Source organism: Podarcis bocagei, assembly GCF_964188305.1.
Source record: "Podarcis bocagei genome assembly, chromosome: Z".
NCBI classification, from domain to species: Eukaryota; Metazoa; Chordata; class Lepidosauria; order Squamata; family Lacertidae; genus Podarcis; species Podarcis bocagei.
The window spans coordinates 13,646,727-13,670,029 of NC_138140.1; the positions used below are offsets into that span (position 1 = coordinate 13,646,727).

Sequence of the window (23,303 nt, forward strand, 5' to 3'; positions counted from 1 at the left end):
GGCGGGGGGCAAAAGTCTTTGTCCCCCCTGCCTGCCTTCCCAGGGGCTTTTACATCGCCCCGGACAGCGGAGAAGTCCTCCACTGTCCCAGGGTTTTTTAAAATGCTGGGGGTGGGAAGAAAAGCCCTTGTCCCCCCCCCCAGCCTTCAGAAGAGGTCGGGGGACAGACTTTCCCCGGACCTGGTCTGAAGGCGGTTTCCATAGGAACGCATTAATTGATTTTCAATGCATTCCTATGGGAAACCGTGCATCACAAGACGAAAAACTCGCAAGAAGAAAAAACTTGCGGAATGAATTAATTTCGTCTTGCGAGGCACCACTGTAATTGTTCTTGTTCTGTTGGTGGAGTCACTTTCTCTAGTTTGTCCAATCCCAAAGGTAGTGACACTAAGTCTAATATTCCTGGTTTTAGTACTCTTGGCTCTTCTTCTTCAGCTTCCTTTTGTAGGTTTTCTCTGTGTTCTCTCAAAATTTTTTCTTTATCTTCTACTGATCTTATTTTGATTTTTTTCCCTTTAAAGGTGTAATGGGTATGAGTTACTCGTGCGTAAACTGGTGCCTTTCTCGGCTAATTTGCCTTGTTAAACCTTTCTGACTGCACAGCCCTTTCTCATCGTGGCTGCCTCAGTTGCTGGCAGAATCCGTCAGTGGGCGTTTCTTGAACCTCTTCCAACATAAAAGTTGTTTGACACCCAGTCTCCTCCTCCTCTCACTGCGCGGGAGTCTTCTGCGCAGGGAAGGCGTGGGTAGCAGAGGACCTGGGCTCTCCTCACTGATGTCCAGTGAAGAGTCCTGGAGCCCTCTCTCCAATTCCCCCATCTGCCCCCCTTTATCCCTGGTGTTGTGCTGATTAGCTTCCCCCTCTACTGAGCTGTTTCTCCCCCTGCTGCTGGGTCCTTCGCCAGCATCATCTGGGAGCCTCCCCTTCACCTCTCGCTCCGATGTCAGTTCCCTGACAAAAGGTAAAAGAAAGGCCTTGGGGAAACTCCCACCTGAAAACAATTCTGTTTCCTCTCAGCAGGGCCACCAACTCTCCATAGTTAGCCCTAAGATCCAATAAATATTTTGGAATGTCCTTAAAAATCTCCACTCTTGATTCTTGTATCTCCAAAGTCTGCTGGAAATGCAGATTCAATATTTTATCTCTCTCTTCTTTTGTTCGGAGGGTAATCAAACAGTCTCTCACCCTGTTCTTTCTCCCTCCTCTTCCAAGTCTAAAAGCACTTACTATCTGGAAGTCTTGCTTATCATCCAAGTTCCAGAAGTCTGCAAATTCCTGTGTAAGAAAATCACTTAGGCTGTCTTTTTCAAGTTCAGGTACCGCCTGATCCTCAAATTAGTCTGTTTCTCCTTCAGTTCAATCATAGACAAAAGCGACCGGTGGTCCTCAAGCTGCTTACATATCGGTGTTATCTTTTCCTCCACAGCCGATGCTTTTTCCTTTGCTTCCTTAGCTGTCTTTCAATTCAAAGTAGATTCTTGCAGCAGTTTTTCAATAGATTCTGTGTTTGAGTTCACCTTCTGCCCCAAGTTATTAATGCTAGTGGTATTTTGGTCAATTTTAGTTGTTGCTTCAGTAACTTGTTTGCTTAATTTTTCCAAGGTTTCATAGATTTTACTTAATACTGAAGTAAATCCCTCTTCAGATGCTATTCCTTTTGACCCAGCTTGTGCAGGATCTTCCCCTTGTGGTGCAGAAGGGCTGGATGCAGATGCTCTGCGTTGCTGCAATACTGCACTGGTCTGCTGCAGTCTAACCTTGCCGGATCTTGTTGTTTTTTCCTGAGACAAGTTTGCCATAACACTTTATCTGAGGATCAAGGTCAGTCCCACGGCCAAAGCTTGTTTTGCAGTGGAAATTTCCCTAACCAGTTAGAAGTGGAAAATTCCCCAGCTAGTTGTAGCAATTTCAGTGTTCCACTAGGGGGACACAGTAACAGTCAATGGTATTACAATAAAGTTTCTTTTCCAACTTTCCAAAGTCCCCCTTCAACAAAATAAGCAACAGTTTCAAGTCCAAAGGAGCCCTTCAGAATAAAAGTATCTCACTTGCAGAGTTAACTGTCAAAAAGTTACATTGTCCATAAACAGTGCAACTCTCAATACAGCAATTCTATTGATCCTGGCAGTCCATTCCCAAGGATTAAATGGTGGTCTTTATTCCCTTTCCACCTTTCCCCCCTTTTTTTGCAGGCAAAAAATACTTTCCCCTCTTCCCTCCCCTCTCCTTCAGTTCAGGGAGGGAGTTCTTTTGATTTGACGTTAGGATTTAAGTCCTTTTAGCGCAACTCTCCAGGTCTTAGCTTAGACAGTCTTTGATCTATATACAGAAAACGGAAGGCGGAATTCCTGTTTACGCCTTCCCGGTTCAGTGCCAAATTAATCATTTTTTTTCTTAAATTCCCCAATCTTTAAACTTGACCTACTCACGGGTAATTGTTTAGTAGCCGAATTGTCACAGGAAAAAGGTCAGCGCTCTCCAGCAACAGCTGTGCGGCTTCACTCCACGGAAGAAGCAGTTGACTCTTAGCACCACGCCAGACTCCCCGTTTTGCTCCGGAGCCCCTTACAGGGTTCCCTCGCAGATTGGGGGGGCGCCAAAGGTGCCCGCCGAGTCCCACGGTCACAGGCTTTACCCGCCTGTGATTTCGAAGGGGTCCCTGCTTCGCCGTAGCGGCAAGACCCGATTTCCGCTGAGCTATTCCCTCAGAACTAGAGGGAATCCGCCATTGCCGATGGCGCCGCTTCCGGAAGTGGTATGCATCTTACTCTAAACACCCATGACATGTCGTAGAAAATAATCCAACTCTGGGATCATCTCTTGAGGTTGATTGTTGCACCAGATTGTTGTCACCAGATTGTTGTCACCAGAACGTGCCCTTGCTACATAGAGCCTACTGCAGCACTGGAACATGGTGTAAGATGAAGGACAAAGATGCAAGGGTGTGATATCTTTCCCTGTTTCTGCACCTGCATCATCTTCCTCCAGCTCAGAGCCAGAAAGCTAAGATAGAGGTTTGTTTTGGCTCTCTGTTCACACCCAGCAAGTGCAGAACTAAAGCAAGCTGTGGGCTTCTAACCATGTTTGGGACTGCAGAGGGAGAAATTATTTCTATCCCTGAGTGGCTCTAATGTCAGAAGAAGGCCTCAGACCTCACTCACAAGAGCACATCTGACTCCTTGCCCTGATGAAGTGAGCAAGCAGGCCTTTTTTCTTCTAATAAAGAGTTAACTTCACTTACTCCGTATGATTTCTTGCTGGCTGGCTCGCTGAAAATGAACTACCACAGAAGGAGCATGGTGTGTCCTCCACCAAAGTACTACCTCTCCTCTAACAACCACCACACTAATATCACAGACACAGGCACTGTCCAGGATTCACAATGGCACCCAACATCCAAACATCAATGAAGACCCCCCCCACACACACCTTGAGCACTCCTGAGCTGAATCTCGCGATCATATCTCTACTTGTAGCTTACCATGTGCCACAAAATGGGCAAAGTCATGCCAAACTGAAATTTTAGTCTGCCATCTTGATTCAAAATGGCACCCAGCATACAAACAGCAATAAGGTCTGCCGCCCCACCCTGGGAACCCTCATGCCAAGTTTAGTATTATAAATGGAGAGTTCTCCAATTGTATAGAGGGTAAATGGGCAAACCATTTCCCAAAATATCAGTCAGGTCAACATATTCCTCCAGCATGACATTGAAAAGGTGTGGGGGTGGGGTGGGAGGGAGAGTTGGACTCCCCAGAGTTGGAATTAATAGATGGCAGAAAAAGCCAGTGTCTTGTCAAGACATAATTCCATTTAAAAGCTGTAAAATCATGAGTCCCAGCTCTTGGAAGCAGGAAAGAAGGGGTTGGGAACGATTCGCTGATCGATGTATTTATGTACTGGTTCAATGGGGAAACTTTAGAAATTCATCGGAAATCACTCAGTGTATCAATCTTCTCAGTTCCAATGGCATTTCGGATCCAGGGAAGTGAGGTATAAGGGGAGGGGTGAGTGAGCCCACCATAATCCCCGAGATGAACAGACACCTCTGCAGGGCCTTCCAAAGGAGTCATGGCCAGTGATATCCTGCCCCAAGAGTGTCAGACAGATATCCAACCACCTCAATCACAATGCCTATCCATCCTATAGTGGGATGAAGCCAGACAAGACAGAGGGGTGTATTTGATTTGACTCAGGGACCAAGGAGCTGTAAATACATTCCTTGGTACTGGGATGGGAGTAGGTGTCAAAGAGCATATTTGCGTGACAGGGGTATGCCTGGATCTCAGGTTCTACCTGAGACCACACCTTTTCTGTGACAGATCTATGATGTCTTGATGATGCATCCTGAGATATTTTATGGGAAACTTTAAAATACGGATGTAACTATTGTTGGGGGCTTCTGGCTGCTTTGTCTTTGCGGCAGTGGGAAGTCTTGTTGCAACAAGAAAGATCAGGCCTACTGGCTGCTGTTTTGTTTCTATCACCTGGCTAAAGTCTCTTGCTTGTGACGCTCGACCTGAACTTATAGAAGTTAGGGTTGGGTGATTGTGGGGTGCTCCAAGGACTCCCTGTTACACCTGAAATGGAAGGGTCTGGAATGTTCCTGAACTGGCAACCCTGGGGAATAACCTTTGCTGTTATGTAAGTTTGGAGTGTGTGACAGGTGGGGTATGTGAAAGAGAGAGAGAGAAGCTACGAAGCTCTTTGGTACGATAATTATAATGTTGGAAGCAGGGCTTTTTCAGCTGGAACTTGCTGGAACTCAGTTCTGGCACATCTCAGGTGGGCGCTATCACTGGCAGAGGAAGGGGTATGTGGGTGCGGGCTGCCCTGGGTGTCATCGCTGTGGGGGAACATCACTGCGCCACTTCCCTGGGATACTCACCATGCCTCCCTGGGATGCTCACCCCCCCGACACTCACCTTGTCCCTGCAGGTGGCTAGCCCCACCCCCACGGGCAGCTAGCCCTGCCCCAGAGTGCAGAGCACTAGCTCTGGGTACCATTGCCATTCTAAGAGAATGAGGGAGGTGTTCACGGTGCGTTCTGGCACATCTTTTTCTAGAAAAATGGCACTGGTTGCTGACCCTCCAAGTGTCCATATTTACCAGGGATGTTCCTGATTTAAAGATGCCATCCTGGTTTATGATTTGATCTTGGAGTGTCCCACTTTTCCTTAGGATGTCCCTATTTTCAATGGAGAAAGGTTGGAGGGTATGGAGTTATCCGTCCCCTGAGCCATCTGAAGGCAATCCTGAATAGGGAAGTTTTTTAAAAAAGTAATGTTTTATGTTTTTATATATGAGACTTCCGGTGTGGTGCGCTCAGTGGCGGGTCAAGGGAAAGTGCTCTGCATCAGTGGAGCATGCCCAATCACGGTAAATGGGAACTGGGGAAGAGCGAGGCGTTTCACAACACGCTGTGCCTGTGAATACTTTCTTTATCCTGAGCAAACAGTTTTCTATGACTTTTTTCGGACTGATGAAGCGTGTAGCGAAATCTGTAATATATCCGGAGAACAGGTCTCCTTTTGCCCACTTGCGTTATTCTCACCAGGGTGGTGGCTTTGATTTGCCTTCCTGTGACTGATCCATGCAAACGCCTTTGTGTTTCCAACTCAAGACCTATTGAAGACCATCTCATCCAGTTCAATCTTTGAAAAACAGCTTTGAAAAACTTTTTCATATTCTCCAGTGTGCTACCCTTGCCATTGTGGCGGCACGGGGTTGCCGTTCTGTGATTGGACTTACGCTACTTGTTGAAAGGTTCATTTATCCAGTCTGTGTAACATTTATTGCACATGCAACTTGTTAAGATACAGTTGTACATTTATCCACTCCATGTTTACAGTATCTCCAGGCTTTGTTTTGCACATGGCACCTTAGTATGTTTGTTGCTTGAATGGTTACAAGTCTATCTGTATTCTAGTTATTATTCTAGTAAATTTGATTTTATACTTCTAAGCCAGTTTGTGGTGGTGTTGTTTTGCTGCATTATTATTACTGTCGCCACATTTGTTACTTTTGTATATACTTTGTAGTTTTGTATCAGAGATGAGGACCAAGGCACCGCCTTGTGCCTATCCCGAGTTTACCATTCAACCTTTGGGCAAGCCACTCTGTTTCAGCCTCCCCATCTGCAATACGAAGAGATTACTAATACTGGCCTCCCTCACAGGACTGGTGTTAATTCTTAACATATTGGGTGTATGTACGTGAAGCACCTAAGGTGCCCTATAAATGGTGAGTCGGTTTTTGGCGTACAGAACCACACAAATACCCCTCCCCTTCTTGCCTTGCTAAAGTGAAAAAACTAAGGCAACAGGGTTAATTTATTTTAATTGCACTTTATTATTATTTTCTTCAAGATCCGGTTTTGCCAAGGTTCAAAACTGGAGGTGAGCTATGGCAATAGGTTAAATTTGGTTTCCACAGAGAGGAGCTGTTCAAGGTGATACCCATCGCTACTCCCAGCAGCAGCTGGGTCAAAAGCGTGTAGGGTACAGGTGTGTTCGGCAGTGGTGAATTAAATAGTCAGTTCTTTGAAGCCAGACAAAGTCCCAAATTGACATTTGCTACAGAGAGAGAGATGGTGTCACTCCTCTTCCTGCCAGCAGCCTCAAAAACCACAAGTCAAGATGACCTCAGCCCAAATGAGCAATCTGGGGAGGCTCACAGAAAAACCCCATCTCCATCCAGATCAGCCCCAGATCAGAACACAAGGCACTGAGTACCATAAGACCCATCATAGGTACAGTTCCCGTCCCCCTCCCGCCCTGGCACAGAGCTGGAATCCGCTTCCATGGGGCTGGACGCTGGTCTTGGCTGTGAGGCTCCAGCCAAGTCCTGCTGCTTGTCGGCAACAGCAGCTTGAGAAGTGGGGCCAGCAGTGTGCTGACTTGCCCCACTCTCCTCCTTGCCCTCTGGACCCGTTGTGGGCCCCTCCATTGCAGGGGCCGTCTCATCCGCTGCTGGATTTGGAGGTGCCAGAATGGCAGTGTCTATTGTGTCCATTTCACCCTGAGTGCTTGGCCTCTCCTTCTCAATTCTGGCGGAGAGCCTGAGAGGCGACCTTGCAGCTTGAGCAGAGGCTGCACGTGTTTCTTCAACCGGTGCTTCCGAAGAATGAGCCTCAGGAGCTGCAAAACGCAGACTGTCTTGGGCTCCTTCAAGAGCGGTGGATGGAGGACTGCTTGAGCTTTCCTTCAGATTAGCCAAAGGAGCGGGGGATGCCACTGGTGCTGGTTCTCGGAGAGAGTTGCTGTGGGGATCCCCATAAAGGGGTGCGGCACTTGGCTGCTTCCTTCCCGCAGGTCCTTCCTCCTCGGTGCTGCTGCTCCCCCTTTGCTCCTCCTGACTCTCCAGCAGCTGCAGAGTTGTTGTCTGGAACAAGTAGAGGGGAGGGGGGATTATTTGCCACAAAAACGACTGCAGCCCCTGATGAAAGTACTGTGTAATGGTTGGTCTCTAACCAGGACTCAGGAGACCAGGGTTTGAATCCCTACTCAGCCACACAGGCACAGCTAAGTGACTTTCACTTTGTAGTACCTTAGATACAACCTGTTATTTCTAGAGAGCTGGGCTTCATTTTTTTTTTAAAAATATGATATTTATTGAAAAAAATTTTAGAATTACAAAAGAAAACAAAGCAGAAAAAGAAAAAACAAGAAAAAACAAACCACATCAAACAATACAAGTTCAAAAAACAAAAATACCCCACAGACACTCAAAAACAAATCCATCATTCTCAAATCCTCAACTGTCATTACCTTCTTTCTTTGACCTCCTCCTCCTCCTCCCTTTTTTGTATCCTGGTTATTAATTGTCGCAGCAAATCCTTTCCATATTTCATAATATTCTGTCATTACATTACCTTAATCTATTTTAATCTTACCTTACTATAAAAAACCTTAAAGCTTAAAACTTAAGTCTTATTTTTACCAACTTCTCATAACCATGATATTCTTACATAATTCTTTAAACATTTTTGCTAAAGCCAGGTAATTTTGTTCCAACATTTTTCTAACATTCATCAATTTTATAAGACACTCCTAGTAATAAAAAGAAAATAAAGACAATCCAATCTTCATCCAACGTCCCTTCCTCCTGGTCCCGGGTTTTGTCAGTCCTTTTTATCCCATAAATCTAGCGCATTAACCTGGCAATCTTATATCCGAGGCCCTTAAGTCTCTTCCATGTCCCTTCCGCGGCTCTTCTTCATATTTATAGCTGTATTTTCCTTTGTCCCTTCTCGACAAATCAGCCCCTTTTCCATAGTCCACACTAAACTCCATATGGTATTTAAGAACATGTTTCAAAGTCCCTCCAAAATTAAGAACCCCCACAACCCCAAACATCTCACGGCCCATTGCCAGACTCGAAAAGTCCAAACATCCCTGCATAGGGGTCTATCCAACCCCCCATTTCCAAACCAAACCAAACTTTATCTTTCCAAATCTGGCTTTTTCCAAGTTCATTTGTCAAATCCAAAAGCTCATGATCCTTCTGGGCCACAACTCCCTCCATCTCTGGCGCCCCAGATTCAGCAACATCCTCTTCCCTCATCTGTTCTGTCAGGGCATACTCCTGATTTAATTCCTGGGTGGGCTCCATATAATTTCCCACTGCCTGTTCTAAATTTCTGATCGCATCAGTCATCAAGTCTGTCTTCTCATGTAGCTGTTCCAGTAGGGCATTTGTTTTACAGAGAGCACACAACAGAGCTTCTGAATACATTGTCCTGCAAGGTCAGAGTCTATTCCCACGATTGTAACCAGTAACAGCTGCAAGCTGGTTACAGTTTCACAGTCTCCTTCTAGGGCAGGGGTCTGCAACCCGCAGCTCCGGAGCCGCATGTGGCTCTTTTACACCTTTGCCGCGGCTCCGGGGCGGATACTAGCGAGGGGAGGAGGCACATTGTGCGCCTCAACACTCCCCACTTTGGCGGGCGCTGTACTGGCTGTGACGTCGCATGGGGGCGGTGCGTGCGTTAGTCATGCACCGTCCTGACATCACCTTCCCGGTTTTGCGGCTCCCAGTTTTTTTCCCTTCGGAAACGGGTCCAAGTGGCTCTTTTTGTCTTAAAGGTTGCAGACCCCTGCTCTAGGGGGAAAACTTCTATTTGTTCTTTCTTTTAAAGACAAGTCTGACAACAAAGTTTCCTTTTTCAGATATTTTGTAAATATTTGTTCCTTTAAAATGCAAAAGGGAACAATGGAATCACTATGTTTCTCTTCTTTTAGCTATCTGTCAGGGACGTTTGTCTCTGGTCAATGAGCTTCAAAAAACGTCAGTCCTGACACCCCGCTCCAGGATCAAGACAGTGGAAAGTTACTTTATTTTGCACTCACTTCTGCAGGTTTAAACAGTCCGGAAAAAAAACCCCTTCTTCTCCTGCTTCCAAAGGGGGTTCAACAATTTTAAATGATGAAAGTTAACCTTTTACAAGCAATTTTCTGAGCTCTAGTTTGCCATGTCTTTGCTTTAATCTATCTATAAAGAAACGGAAGGCTGACTTCCTGTTTAGACCTTCCCGTTTCAGTGCCAAATTGAAGTAAACTTTTAAGTCCAATTTTCCTTTCTGCTCGCAAGTCCTTATTTAAAGTCCAATTGTCCGAGATTTAAGTACTCACGGGTGATTATTTTAGAAGCTGAATTGTCCCAGGAAAAAGGCAGCGCTCTGCGGCAACGGCTGTGCGGCTTCACTCCATGGAAGAAGCAGTTGACTCTCAGCACCGCGCCACTTCCCCCTCTTCGCTCCAGAGCCCGTTAGTGGGTTCCTTTGCTGGTTGGGGGGCGCTAAAGGTGCCCGCCGAGTCCCATGGTCACAGGCTTCATCTGCCTGTGATTTTTTAAAGGGTCCCCGCTTCGCCGTAGCGGAAAAGACCTGTTTCGCGTGGAGCTAGTCCCTCCAGATCAGAGGGAGTCCGCTATTGTCGATGGCGCCACCCCGGAAGTGAGAGCTGGGCTTCACCCTCTTTGCTGCTCCCATGATTAGTAATATGGGGCTAAATGCCACCGCAATCTCTGACTGGTACAAGATTGCAGGGGTCTAGGCACTTAGTCTGTGTTTCTTTGGAAATGAGGCACAGTGTAGACTGTGGTGTCATAATGACATATAGTTTATTTACACCTGAGCCTGTAATGGAGGGGCCCCCCAGCATACACTCCAAGATAGTCCCTTTTTTCCCATTGCTGCAACCTCTAATTCAAACTGTCAGTCTGCATTGTGCTCTGATCCTGCCTCTCCAGCTTGCTGCATTTAACAGACTGAAAGCCTTTTTTCTTTTGATCACACCATAGCCAACTGAAATCCTAAAACTTCCTCCTAACCAAAACATTGGCGAGTGTCTGTCTTGCTGATGGCCCATCTTTCTGTCTGCAGCACATACTGTATACTAAAATTGGATTGATAAAGAGGTTAGCATGGCCTCTGCAAATTGGTAAAGTGTTCCATTTTTTAAAGATGTTTAATGTTTGACTATGTTTTATATATGTGTTGGAAGCCACCCAGAGTGGCTGGGTATAAACAAAATAAATCATCATCATCATCATCTTCATTATTAGTTCTCTAATGGCCCACCTCTCAAGCGATCTCCTCAACACAGGAAGCTGAGTCCAGCTGTTAAGCGTCTGACTTTCAGTTTCACTCTCCAAGCAGTGATTAAATTCTAACACTTACTAAACCCAGTAGTTATGGGCACCTTGCACCCAAAACTCTGGCACCCAAACTCATGACATTTGGAACCATACAAAAAGGAAGAGAAATGATAGACCAGTTCACTCAATCTGCATCTTATTCATGTGTCAGGATCCATCTGCCCTGGGCTGTACCTTGATGGTGTTCAGGACGATACCCAGGACCTCCTGGCCAGTATAGGACTCCTCTAAGTTGAACTGGCCCCGCAGGGACTGGAAGACCTCGTTCATGATCTTCTTCACCTGGGGCAGGATGATGTCAAAGAGTCAGAAGGCAGGGAAGCAACACCAGCAAGGACAGTGGGCTTTCAAGAGCTTCTGGACAGCCAAATGTGGTGATGATTTCATTTATTCATTTATTTTACAACCAACATACATTATCTGGATAGCATCCACGTGCTAAGCGATGGATGACATTGAATTGTGCTGTTCAGACTAACAGGTAACAACTCCTGATTGAAGTTACAGAAGTGTGGATTGCCATTGCTTTTGCTGAATGTGATTAAGATTTCTCTCTACTGCTTGTCCCCACCACCACTTTCCTTAACACTTCTTATTTCAAGAGCACTTCACGGTTTGTTACAGAGAGAGGAACACATCTGTGTTTTTTTTTAAGGAGATACCTTATTTGTGTGACTGTAAACTGTTTTAAACTGTTGTTAACTGTTGTTGCCTCTGCCAACCTGGTGCCCTTCCAAAAGTTTGGGACCAATTAGGCAAGCCACATTTCACACTGTACTGTGGACAGGGAGTCCAGTGTCTCTCTCTACAGATTGTATACAAGGTAAACTCCTACCCAGCTGCCTGCATTGAATTTTTCAGGGTCCTCCAGCCTTTGGCAACATGTAATTTATGAGTTGCTTTTTCAGCTAACGCTAAGCTCTATATACAGTAATGCAGTTCAGTCTCTGCATTACTACACAGCATCACGCTGGTTCACAGCACAGATGTGTAACAAGCTTGTGGGACACATTAGAACCGCAGACCCTCCATCAAGACGTTTTAAGAGAGCCCCACTGACCTTGCCTTTCACAGGCTCTGGCTGTTCCTGCTGTGGTGACAGCTTCTTGTTCTCTGAGCTTCTTGTGGTTTTAAGCAGGGAAAGCTAGCAGGAAACCAGCATTAACTAAGTGGTGGTCTGCAGACCACAGTTCAGGAGCCCTTGTAATAAACAGTAAGCAGAGAGACCTACGGCAGACATGAGAACCCAGCAGAGGCGGCGCCATCGGCAATGGCGGAATCCCTCTGAATCGGAGGGAGAAGCTCCGCAGAAATCGGGTCTACCTGCTGCAGCGAAGCGGGGGACCCTATCGAAAACCACAGGCGAGTGAAGCCTGCGACCGTGGGACTCGGCGGGCACCCTTTGCGCCCCCCGTTTTGTAAAGGAACTCGGCAAAGAGTTCCGGAGTGAGACGGGGTGTGCGGCGCGGTGCTTAGAGTTGATCGCTACTTCTGCAGAGTGAAGCTGCACAGCTGATGCCGGAGACCGCTGACCTTTTTCCTTTGAAATTTCGGCTTCTAAACTACAACCCGTGAGTAAGATCCTGTAAAATTTGGGAGATCAAAGGATTCGTTTCTTTTGATCGACGCAATGAACTTGAATTTGGCACTGAAGCGGGAAGGCGCAAAAAGGAAGTCCGTCTTCCGGTTTTGTAAATAGGACTAAACCAAAGACTTTTGAAGCTAGGAACTGGAAAAGCTGAATTAAGAGGAGCTAAATTTTAACGCCAGATACAAGAACTCCCTCTCAGAGCGGGGGGGGGGGGGGGAGAAGAAACTTTCGGATTTGAGGAAAAAGGGTGGGAAAAAAGACCACCGCTTAATCCCTGATATTGGTCTGCCAGAGACAGTAAGAAAGTGTTGCACCGTTTATAGACATTTGTAACCATATGTGACTACTCTGCAATTGAACTGAAAATATTGAAAGACCCTCTCTGTAATTGTTGCTTTTTATTGGAAAATTGGAAGTTAAAAAGGATACGACTGCCTTTAGAAATAAGTTGCTTTGAAAGGAACATTGTTGCCAAGGTGCTCCCCTAGAGGAGGCTTGGGACATAGCTGGGGATTTTCCATTACAGTTGGCTAGGAAATTTTCCCACCACAAAAGAAATCCGAACTGTGTGAGTGACCTTGAATTTTAAAGATAAAGTAGTGGATCAGGAAAAACCCCAGCCTTCAAGGATAAAAACCAGGCAGCAGCAATTAAGACAATCAGTAGTAGCACCTCCTGTTCTAGAAAAAGAAGATACTGGGCAGTCTGGAGCAAAAGATGTGGGCTCTGAAGAGACATTAAATGCATCACTAGATAAAATATTTGGAGCTTTGGAAAAATTGTCAACCAAAATTGATTTAAACACTACAACTATCAGCTCTAATACATGGGCCATTGATCGGTTGCTGCAGGAATCTAAATTGACAAGAAAAATTGCCGAGGAAGCAAAAGAAAAGGTGTTGGTGGTAAAAGGAAAAATACAGCCAATTAATAAACAACTAGAGGACCATAAGGTACAATTGTCCTTAATTGAACTTAAAGACAAACAGACCAATTTAAGGATCAGAGCGGTACTGGAATTGGAAGAAGGTAATTTGAGTGATTTCCTTACACAGGAATTTGAAGAATTCTGGGGGCTTGATCTAGAAAAAGACTTTAAGATAGTGACTGCCTTCAGACTTGGTAAAGGGACCAAAGGGGGAAGAAAGAACAGGGTAAGAGACTGTTTGATTACATTCAGATCCAAAGAAGAGGGGGATAAAATACTGAGCCTGCATTACCAGAAATCATTGGAAATAGAGGATTCAAGGATAGAAATTTTTAAAGATATCCCAAAATATTTACTGGACCTTAGAGCTAATTACGGAGATCTAGTGAACCTGTTAAGAAGAAACAGTATTATCTTCAGGTGGGAGTTTCCCCAGGGCTTGTCTTTTACTTACAAAGGGAAAAAGGTGAAGATAAGATCAGAGGAGGACAAAGTGAGATTCCTGAAGGACCACGAGGAAGATTTACAAAAAGAGGCAGAGGGAAAAGAACCAAAGATACCAAAACCAGGAGTTTAGGACCCAGCAAAGCTACCATTGGAATTGGATAAACCAGAGAAAGTGATACCACCCACAGATCAAGAACAACTATTAGGAGCAGTTGGAGGGGAAACAGAATAACTATATAATGTCTCTGCAGGTATTAAGTTGGAACATTCGAGGTCTGAACTCCCCTGACAAAAGAATCTTTCATTTATTGAAAAAGGAAAAATTGGACTTGATATGTTTGCAAGAAACCCATGTGACTAGAATACATAGGAAAGTATTAACTAATAAAAGACTAGGTCAAGAATTTATTTCATCAGATAAAGTTAAAAAGAGAGGAGTGGTGATTTACGCAAAAGAAAGTTTATCACCAAAATTCATTTTTAAAGATGATCAAGGAAGATTTGTGGCAATTGAAATACAATTTCAAGGAGAGAGACTCTTGATAGTAGGGGTATATGCACCAAATGAGGGGAAATCAGATTTTTTTAAGAAACTGCATAAGACGTTGTTGGACTTTATGGACTATAATATTATTATGCTTGGAGACATGAATGGAGTGGTATCGACAAATATGGATAAGTCAGAAAGACAAGTGGTGACAAAAGATGGAAGACTACCGAAAACTTTTTTTGAAATGACAGACAATATGGACTTAATCGATACTTGGAGAACTAAGAACCCCCTAGGTAGAGAGGGGACTTTCTTTTCTGAAGCCCAAAAGACCTGGACAAGAATTGACCAAATCTGGATAACCAGAGGAATGGCTCCCAAGATTCGAAAAGTGGAAATTTGCCCAAAAACTTGCTCTGACCATAACCCTGTGAAAATGGAAATGAAACTAACACCGACTGGTTCCTTCAGATGGAGGATGAATGACACCTTGTTTAGAGATTCAGAAATTACCAAGAAGGCCAAAAAAATTATGAAAGACTACTTTGAGATAAATTTGAAGACCACTGTGGAAAAAAGAGTAATCTGGGACGCAAGTAAAGCTGTAATGAGAGGGTTCTTGATACAGCAGCGATTAATGGCGGATTTCCCTCCGAGCTCCGGAGGGAGTCTGCTCCGCAAGTTCGGGTCTGACTGCTACGGCGAAGTGGGGACCCTTAAAAGTCACAGGCGCGGAAGCCTGTGAACAAGGAGACTCGGCGGGCACCTTTGCTCCCCCCCGAAATCGCGAAGGAGCCTTTTTAAAGGCTCTGAAACGGCAGCGGGTGTGAGGAGCGGTGCTGAGAGTCGTTACTCAAGCCCGTGGAGCGAAGCCGCGTCACCATTGTCGGAGAGCGCGGATTCCTTCCTGTAATTCGGACTGAAAACAACTACCCATGAGTAGGATACAAATAACTATCTGGAATTGGAACAAATTATTGAACAATTCGGCCGGAAACAGGAAAGGCAAAAAATAAGGAAGTCTGCCTTTCCGGACTGCAGAAAGATCAAAGCAAAGAGAGCGCAAAGCGTAACTTGAGAGGACTATTTTGAAAATCAGTAAACTAGACATTGAATTTGAAATCCCCCTCATGCATGCAGGAGCAGAGAGGGAGGAAGACTTATTTGATATGCCTGCATGAAAAAGGAACTTTTTGGAATTACATCTGCTGTCTTAAAACCCTGGGAACGGACTGTCTTGACAGGGAAGCCAAATAGAGGACTGTCACTTTGTTAAAGGAAATTCTTCTAAATTGATACTTAATTTAACTTAACTCTGTGAAAGATACAGAATTACTGGATTATAAGACTTTGGGGGAATTGTTACAACAGGAAACTTGGACTCTTTTAAAAGAGACATTTTGTTGCAAGAACGTTGGAGATTTCCCCCTCTAGAGGATTTGGTTAAAATAGCTGTAAATGGGACTGTAGAAGTTAAGCCACTGGAAACTTCCACTTGAAAACAACCTACAAGCGTGGGAACAACCTTGGCTGATGTGAGAGTGTTATGGCATATGGAACTAGATCGGGTAAACAACACAGGACTGACGCCTCACACCAGAGAAGGGCCTCAGTTTCTGGTACAGTAACAGCTGCAGCTGACCAGACAAAACCAAAAGCTATGTCTACCGATGCTGTAACGCAAGCTCTTTGTAAGATAAATGAATCTTTGGAACATTTGACAAAACAAGGTGAGGAATCCAGCAAACAATTGGCGGAATCTAGGAAACAACTGGCTGAGGTTGCAGCAAAGCTTGATTTGCACACGAAAAGTATTAATGACCTGGGTGAGAAGGTGAATTCTAACACGCAGTCTATCGGGAAACTTTTAGAAGAATCAGCTACAACTCGAAAGATTGCAGAAGAAGCTAAAGAGATTGCTGTCACCACCCAGGAAAAGATACCACCAGTTCAGAAAAAATTGGAAGAACATGAGCTAGCTTTGTCTATGCTTGAAATGCAAAGAAAAGAGAGAAATTTGAGAATAAGAGCAGTGCCTGAAAGTGAGAAAGATAGTTTGGCGGACTTTCTCATAAAAGAACTTTTGAACTTTTGGCAACAGGAGCTGCGGAAAGAAGAATTTAAAATAGAGGCTGCTTTCAGATTGGGCAGAAGACAAAACAGAAAGAAACCAAGGGACTGTCTGATAACTTTAAGATCAAAAGAAGAAAGAGATAAAATATTGAATCTACATTACCAAAGGACTTTGGAAATTGAAAATTCCTTTGTGGAAATCTTCAAGGACATACCCAAGCACATTTTAGACGCCAGAGCTCATTATAAAGATTTGGTTGATTTACTGAAAAAGAACAGAATACTCTTCAGGTGGGAATTTCCTCAAGGCCTATCTTTTAAGTACAAGGAAAGGAAAATAAAAATTAAATCTGTGAGTGACAAGGAGATATTTTTAAGAGACAACGAAGAAGACCTTCTGAAAGAAGTGGTTGGAGTGGAACCTAGATCATCAGCAGAAGTAATACCTGACATTGCCAATCTATCATTTGGACTGAAATTACCGATTACTGACGAACAACTACTCGGAGCGGCAGGAGGGGCAAGTAAATAACTGTAAGATGGCTCTGCAACTTCTAAGCTGGAACTGCAATGGTTTGAACCTTCCTCGAAAGAGGAGAAATGTGTTTTATATATTGAAAAAAGAACAATTGGACTTGATTTGTTACAAGAAACACATGTGACGAGGCTGCATAGAAAATTACTTATCAACAAAAGATTGGGACAAGAATTTATTTCCTCTGACAAAGTTAAGAAAAGAGGAGTTGTGATTTATGCAAAGGAAAAACTGTTACCGAAATTGATGTTTAAAGATGAACAAGGAAGATTTTTGGCAATTGAAATTCAAGTTCAAGGAGAAAAATTTCTGATCGTGGGAATTTATGCACCAAACAAGGGGAAATCTGAATTTTTTAAGAAGTTGCATGAGACTCTACTGGATTACTTGGATTATAATTTAATTTTGACGGGGGACATGAACGGAGTAGTATCTACAAATATGGACAAAGCACAAAGACAGGTAATCTCCAAAGATGGGAGCCTACCAAAGACTTTCTTTGAAATGACTGAAAACATGGACTTGATTGACATCTGGAGAACAAAGAACCCTCTCGAGAGAGAGGGAACTTTCTTTTCTGAAGCTATGATGACATGGACTAGAATTGACCAAATATGGGTTACTAGTGGGATGGCTCCAAAGATAAAGAAAGTGGAAATCTGCCCAAAAACCTGCTCCGACCACAATGCTGTAAAGATGGAGATGAAGTTAACAACAGCTGGCTCCTTCAGATGAAGGATGAATGACACCTTATTTAGAGATGAAGAGATCTACAAAAAGGCCCAAAAAACTTTGAGAGACTATTTCGAAATAAATTTAAAAACAGATGTTGAAAAAAGAGTAATTTGGGACGCAAGGAAAGCTGTTATGCGAGGATTTTTAATACAACAAAATACAATAAAGAAGAGAAGCCAAAATGAGAAAAAGGACAAGATTTTGGAAAAGATAAAAGAAGGGGAAAAGAAATTGAGATCTAAACCAAAGTCCCAAGAGATTTTGAGAGAAATTAAGCTATATCAGACGCAATATATGGAATTGACAAATCAAGAAATAGAATGGAAGATTAAACAAATGAGACAAAGGACATATGAATCTGCAGATAAATGTGGCAAACTTCTGGCATGGCAATTGAAGAAAAGACAAAAAATAAATACGGTTACAAGCTTAGAGGTTGAAGGAAAGAATATCTATAAGCCAAATGAGATTAGAAACTGTTTCCAAAGTTACTTTAAAAAACTTTATTCGCAAGGGCCGCAGAAAGAAGGGGATATAGATGAGTTTCTAAAGAAATATGGATTACAAAAAATCTCTCATCAAAATAAGATAGATCAGAAAATAACCAAACAAGAGATAGAAGGTGCCATTCAAAACATGCAATTGGGCAAATCTCCAGGACCGGATGGGTTGACTTCCAGATATTACAAAGCCTTGAAGGAGTGGTTACTACAACCTTTGAAGGAAGTCTGTAATGAAATTTTGGAGGGGAAAAGGGCACCAGAATCGTGGAAAGAAGCTTATATCACACTCATACCGAAAACAGAGACTGAAAAGACTCAGCTTAAGAACTACCGCCCCATTTCATTACTTAATGTGGATTACAAAATTTTTGCAGACATTTTGGCAAAAAGACTGAAAAAGGTGCTGATGGAAGAGATTTATAAGGATCAAGCAGGCTTTCTCCCAGGAAGGCATTTGTCAGACAATGTGAGGAATATAATAGACATTTTGGAACTATTAGAAGCGAACATAAACACTAAAGCAGTACTGATATTTGTGGACGCGGAGAAAGCCTTTGACAATATCTCTTGGAGTTTTATGAAGAAGAATCTACATGGGATGGCGGTAGGACAAGGATTTGAGAATGGTATGGGTGCAATATATTCAGAACAAAAGGCCAAATTAATTGTAAATAATGTGATAACGGAAGAATTTAAAATAGAAAAAGGGACACGACAGGGGTGCCCAATCTCCCCATTACTCTTCATATCGGTTCTGGAGGTTTTGCTAAATATGATTAGAAGGGACCAGCTGGTTAAAGGGGTACAGGTCGGAGCTAAACAGTACAAATTGAGGGCTTTTGCAGATGATTTGGTACTTACTTTACAAGAGCCAGACACTAGTACGAAAAGGGTGTTAGAATTGATTCAAGAATTTGGTCAAGTTGCAGGATTTAAGCTGAACAAACAAAAAACTAAGGTATTGGAGAAAAATTTAACAGTTATTGAAAGAGAGAGGTTCCAGAATGAAGCAGGATTAACTGTGGTTAAGAAGGTGAAATACTTGGGGATCAATATGACATCTAAGAATGTGAATCTATTTAAAGATAACTATGAGAAATGTTGGACAGAAGTAAAAAAAGATCTAGAAACATGGTCAAATTTGAAGCTTTCCTTGTTAGGCCGAATTGCTGTTATTAAGATGAATGTATTGCCTAGAATGTTATTTTTATTTCAAACATTGCAAATTGTGGGCAAGATGGATTGTTTCAAGAGGTGGCAGAAAGACATTTCGAAGTTTGTCTGGCAGGGCAAAAAACCCAGAATAAAATTTAAGATTTTAACTGATGCAAAGGAAAGAGGGGGATTTGCTCTGCCAGACCTTAAACTTTATTATGAAACAGCAGCCTTTTGCTGGTTGAAAGAATGGCTACTTCTTGAGAATACAGACATTTTGGATTTGGAAGGTTTTAACAATGTATTTGGATGGCATGCATATATATGGTATGACAAGGTTAAAGCTCATAAAGCTTTTAAAAACCATATTGTCAGGAAAGCTCTATACAATGTTTGGATAAGATATAAAGATTTGTTGGAAAATAAAACCCCAAGGTGGTTGTCGCCGATGGAGGCGAAAGCCGTGAAAAAGCTTAATAGGGAGGCCAAATGGCCAAAATATTGGGAAATTTTGGAACAAGAGGGTGATAAATTGAAATTACAGAGTTACGAGAAATTGAAGTTTAAAGTACGAGACTGGCTCCATTATTACCAAATAATGGAGGTTTACGAACAGGACAGGAAAATTGGCTTCCAGGTGGAGAAATCAAAATTAGAAACAGAACTGTTAGAACCCAATACTAAGAATTTGTCAAGAATGTACAATTTGTTGCTGAAATGGAATACACAAGATGAAACGGTTAAATCGGCCATAATTAAGTGGGCACAAGACATTGGTCATAACATTATGTTTGCTGACTGGGAACAGTTGTGGACCACCGGTTTAAAATTTACGGCATGTAATGCCTTAAGAGAGAATATCATGAAAATGATTTACAGGTGGTACATGACCCCAGTCAAGCTTGCAAAGATCTATCATCTGCCCGATAATAAATGTTGGAAATGTAGAGAAACTGAAGGTACTTTCTTTCACCTTTGGTGGACGTGCCCGAAGATTAAGGCCTTCTGGGAAATGATATATAATGAAATGAAAAAGGTACTTAAATGTACCTTCCCTAAGAAACCAGAGGCCTTTCTCTTGGGCATTGTCGGCCAATTGGTGTCAAAGAGGGACAGAACATTCTTTATGTATACTACAACAGCAGCAAGAATACTTATAGCAAAGTATTGGAAGACACAAGATCTACCCACCTTGGAAGAGTGGCAGATGAAGGTGATTGACTATATGGGACTGGCTGAAATGACTGACAGAATCCGAAACCAGGGGAAAGAGACGGCGGAAGAAGACTGGAAGAAATTTAAAATTTATCTTAAAAAATATTGCAAAATTAATGAATGTTAAAATGTTGTGGTTATATAAAGTAAGGAATTACAGCTGTTAAAGATTAAGTAAAAGAAAAGAAAAGGAAAAAATCGGATAAATTAAGGGGAAGGATTTGCTGAAATAATTTTGGGAACTGGAATGCAGAAAGGGGAGGTATGGGGAAGTCGATGAAGTAAGTTTAAGGAAATAAAGAAGTTGAAATTATACGTGTTTGTTTGTTATTGTATGTATATCTTTGTATTGTGTGTATTGTATGTGTTTTTAAAATTTGTGAAAACTTAATAAATATTTATTTAAAAAAACCAGAATGCAATAAAAAGGAGTATTCAAAATGAGAAAAAAGAAAAGATTTTGGAGAAAATAAGAGAAGGAGAGAAGAAACTTAGAGCTAAACCAAAGTCACAAGAGATCTTGAGAGAAATTAAGTTATATCAAGAACAATATATGAAAATGATAAATCAGGACATTGAATGGAAAATTAAACAGATGAGACAAAAGACCTTCGAATCAGCTAATAAATGTGGGAAGCTGTTAGCGTGGCAGTTGAAGAGGAGACAAAAGTTTAACACGGTTACCAACCTTGAAGTGGATGGAAAGAACATACAGAACCCACAGGAGATTAGAAATTGCTTCCAGAGATATTTTAAACAACTTTATACACAAGGGCCGCAGATTGAGACAAAAATTGACCAATTTTTGAAGACTAACGGATTACAATAAATTTCCCAAGAAAATAAATTATTATTGAACTACAAAATAACTGAACAAGAGGTGGAAGGTGCGATTCAGAATATGCAATTGGGCAAATCTCCAGGGCCTGATGGGTTAACCTCCAAATATTATAGAACTTTGAAAGACTACTTAATTCAACCACTAAAGGAGGTTTGCAATGAAATTATGGAGGGGGGGGAGCGCCTGAGTCATGGAAAGAAGCTTATATCACACTTATACCGAAAACTGAGTCTGAAAAGACACAACTTAAGAACTATCGCCCCATATCCCTGCTTAATGTGGATTATAAAATTTTTGCAGACATTCTGGCTAGAAGACTGAAAAAAGTATTGGCAGAGGGGATACATAAAGACCAAGCTGGCTTTCTCCCTGGAAGACATCTATCGGATAATATGAGGAATATAATTAACATCTCAGAAAAGCTGCAGGTGAACATCAACACAAAAGCAGTTTTGATATTTGTAGATGCAGAGAAAGCCTAGATAACATTTCCTGGAGTTTCATGAAGAAAAATCTTCAGGGGATGGGGGTTGGACAAAACTTTGAAAACGGCATAGGTGCGATTTATTCCGAACAAAAGGCCAAATTGACAGTCAATAATGTGGTGACAGAAGAATTTAAAATAGAGAAAGGGACACGACAAGGCTGCCCAATTTCCCCATTGCTTTTTATTTCGGTTCTGGAGATTTTGCTAAATATGATTAGAAGGGACCATTTGATTCAAGGTATTCAGGTCGGAGTTAAACAATACAAACTTAAAGCTTTTGCAGATGACCTTGTTCTGACATTACAGGAGCCAAAATCTAGCACTAAGAGGGCTTTAATCCAGGATTTTGGGCAGGAGGCAGGTTTTAAATTGAATAAGTTAAAAACCAAGGTTTTGGAGAAAAATTTGACGCCAATAGAGAGAGAGAGGTTTCAGAAAGAGACAGACTTAACATTAGTAAAGAAGGTAAAATACCTGGGGGTGAATATGACTTCTAAGAATGTGAATTTATTTAAAGATAACTATGAGAAATGTTGGTCAGAAGTGAAAAAAGATTTAGAAATTTGGTTGAATTTGAAGCTTTCCTTGCTGGGTCGAATTGCTGTTATCAAGATGAATGTATTGCCGAGAATGTTATTTCTATTTCAATCACTGCAAATTATTGATAAGATGGATTGTTTCAAGAAGTGGCAAAGAGATATATCTAGATTTGTCTGGCAGGGCAAAAAGCCCAGAATAAAATTTAAGATACTTACTGATGGTAAAGACAGAGGGGGGTTTGCCCTGCCAGACCTTAAACTTTATTATGAGTCAGCAGCTTTTTGCTGGCTGAAGGAATGGCTGCTTCTTGAAAATACAGATGATTTGGATCTTGAAGGTTATGACAACATATTTGGGTGGCATGCATATTTGTGGTATGGCAGGGTAAAAGCACATAAGGCATTTAAAATCCATATTGTCAGGAAAGCATTGTTTAATGTCTGGATAAGATATAAAGACTTTCTGGAGAGTAAAACCCCAAGGTGGCTATCACCTATGGAAGCGAAAGCTTTGAAAAAACTTAACATGGAGGCCAAATGGCCAAAATACTGGGAAATTTTAGAACAGGAGAAAGCATGCACGGCAAAGGTGCATAAAATGGAGAGCAGAAAAGGTTTCCCCAGAAAATTCGGGACAGACAAAATAAAGGACATCTTCACACAGAAGAGCTCTCTCCCACAAGATAAAATGAAGGCCAAACAGTTAGATGGCTTTAGCAGCGGATTAGACAAAACAATGGGGCAGGAAAAGCTATATACAGCCAACAGCCACAAGGTCTCCCCTCCACTGTTGTAGGCAGCATGTTGTTCCAGGGAATTGCAAGTGGGGTGAGTACAGATCCTGCTTGTAGAATTCCCTTTTGGGACATCTGGTTGTGAGAATAAGACGGGCTTTGGGCCTGATCCAGCCAGGCAAAAGCACTCAAGGAGGGTGCAATGTAGGACTGGTGAGGGTGCATTGCTTGGAAGGAGTTTTGAGGGCCAGACACATAGGCCTGGAAAGTGGCCTTTGGTCCAGGGGCCTGGAGTCCCCCCACCCCTGATTTAGAAAAACCCATTGTCACTGAAGCCGGTATGCCAAGGCACAGAGAGGCTTCGCAACGA

At 42.6% G+C, this 23,303-nt stretch overlaps 1 protein-coding gene across 1 annotated transcript in view; it reads right to left on the reverse strand.

Annotated features, from left to right (window-relative positions):
- Positions 1–6,332: 6,332 nt before the first annotated feature.
- LOC308578687 (FK506-binding protein 15-like) overlaps positions 6,333–23,303 on the reverse strand; it is a gene marked incomplete at its 5' end in the record, with an annotated part of 122,827 nt that continues 105,856 nt past the window's right edge. Inside the window, 3 exons of the mRNA XM_081179159.1 lie at positions 6,333–7,384; positions 10,835–10,942; positions 11,721–11,804. Coding sequence (XP_081035285.1) covers positions 6,713–7,384; positions 10,835–10,942; positions 11,721–11,804 — 864 coding nt within the window. The 3' untranslated portion in view covers positions 6,333–6,712. The remainder of the gene's footprint in view (positions 7,385–10,834; positions 10,943–11,720; positions 11,805–23,303) is intronic.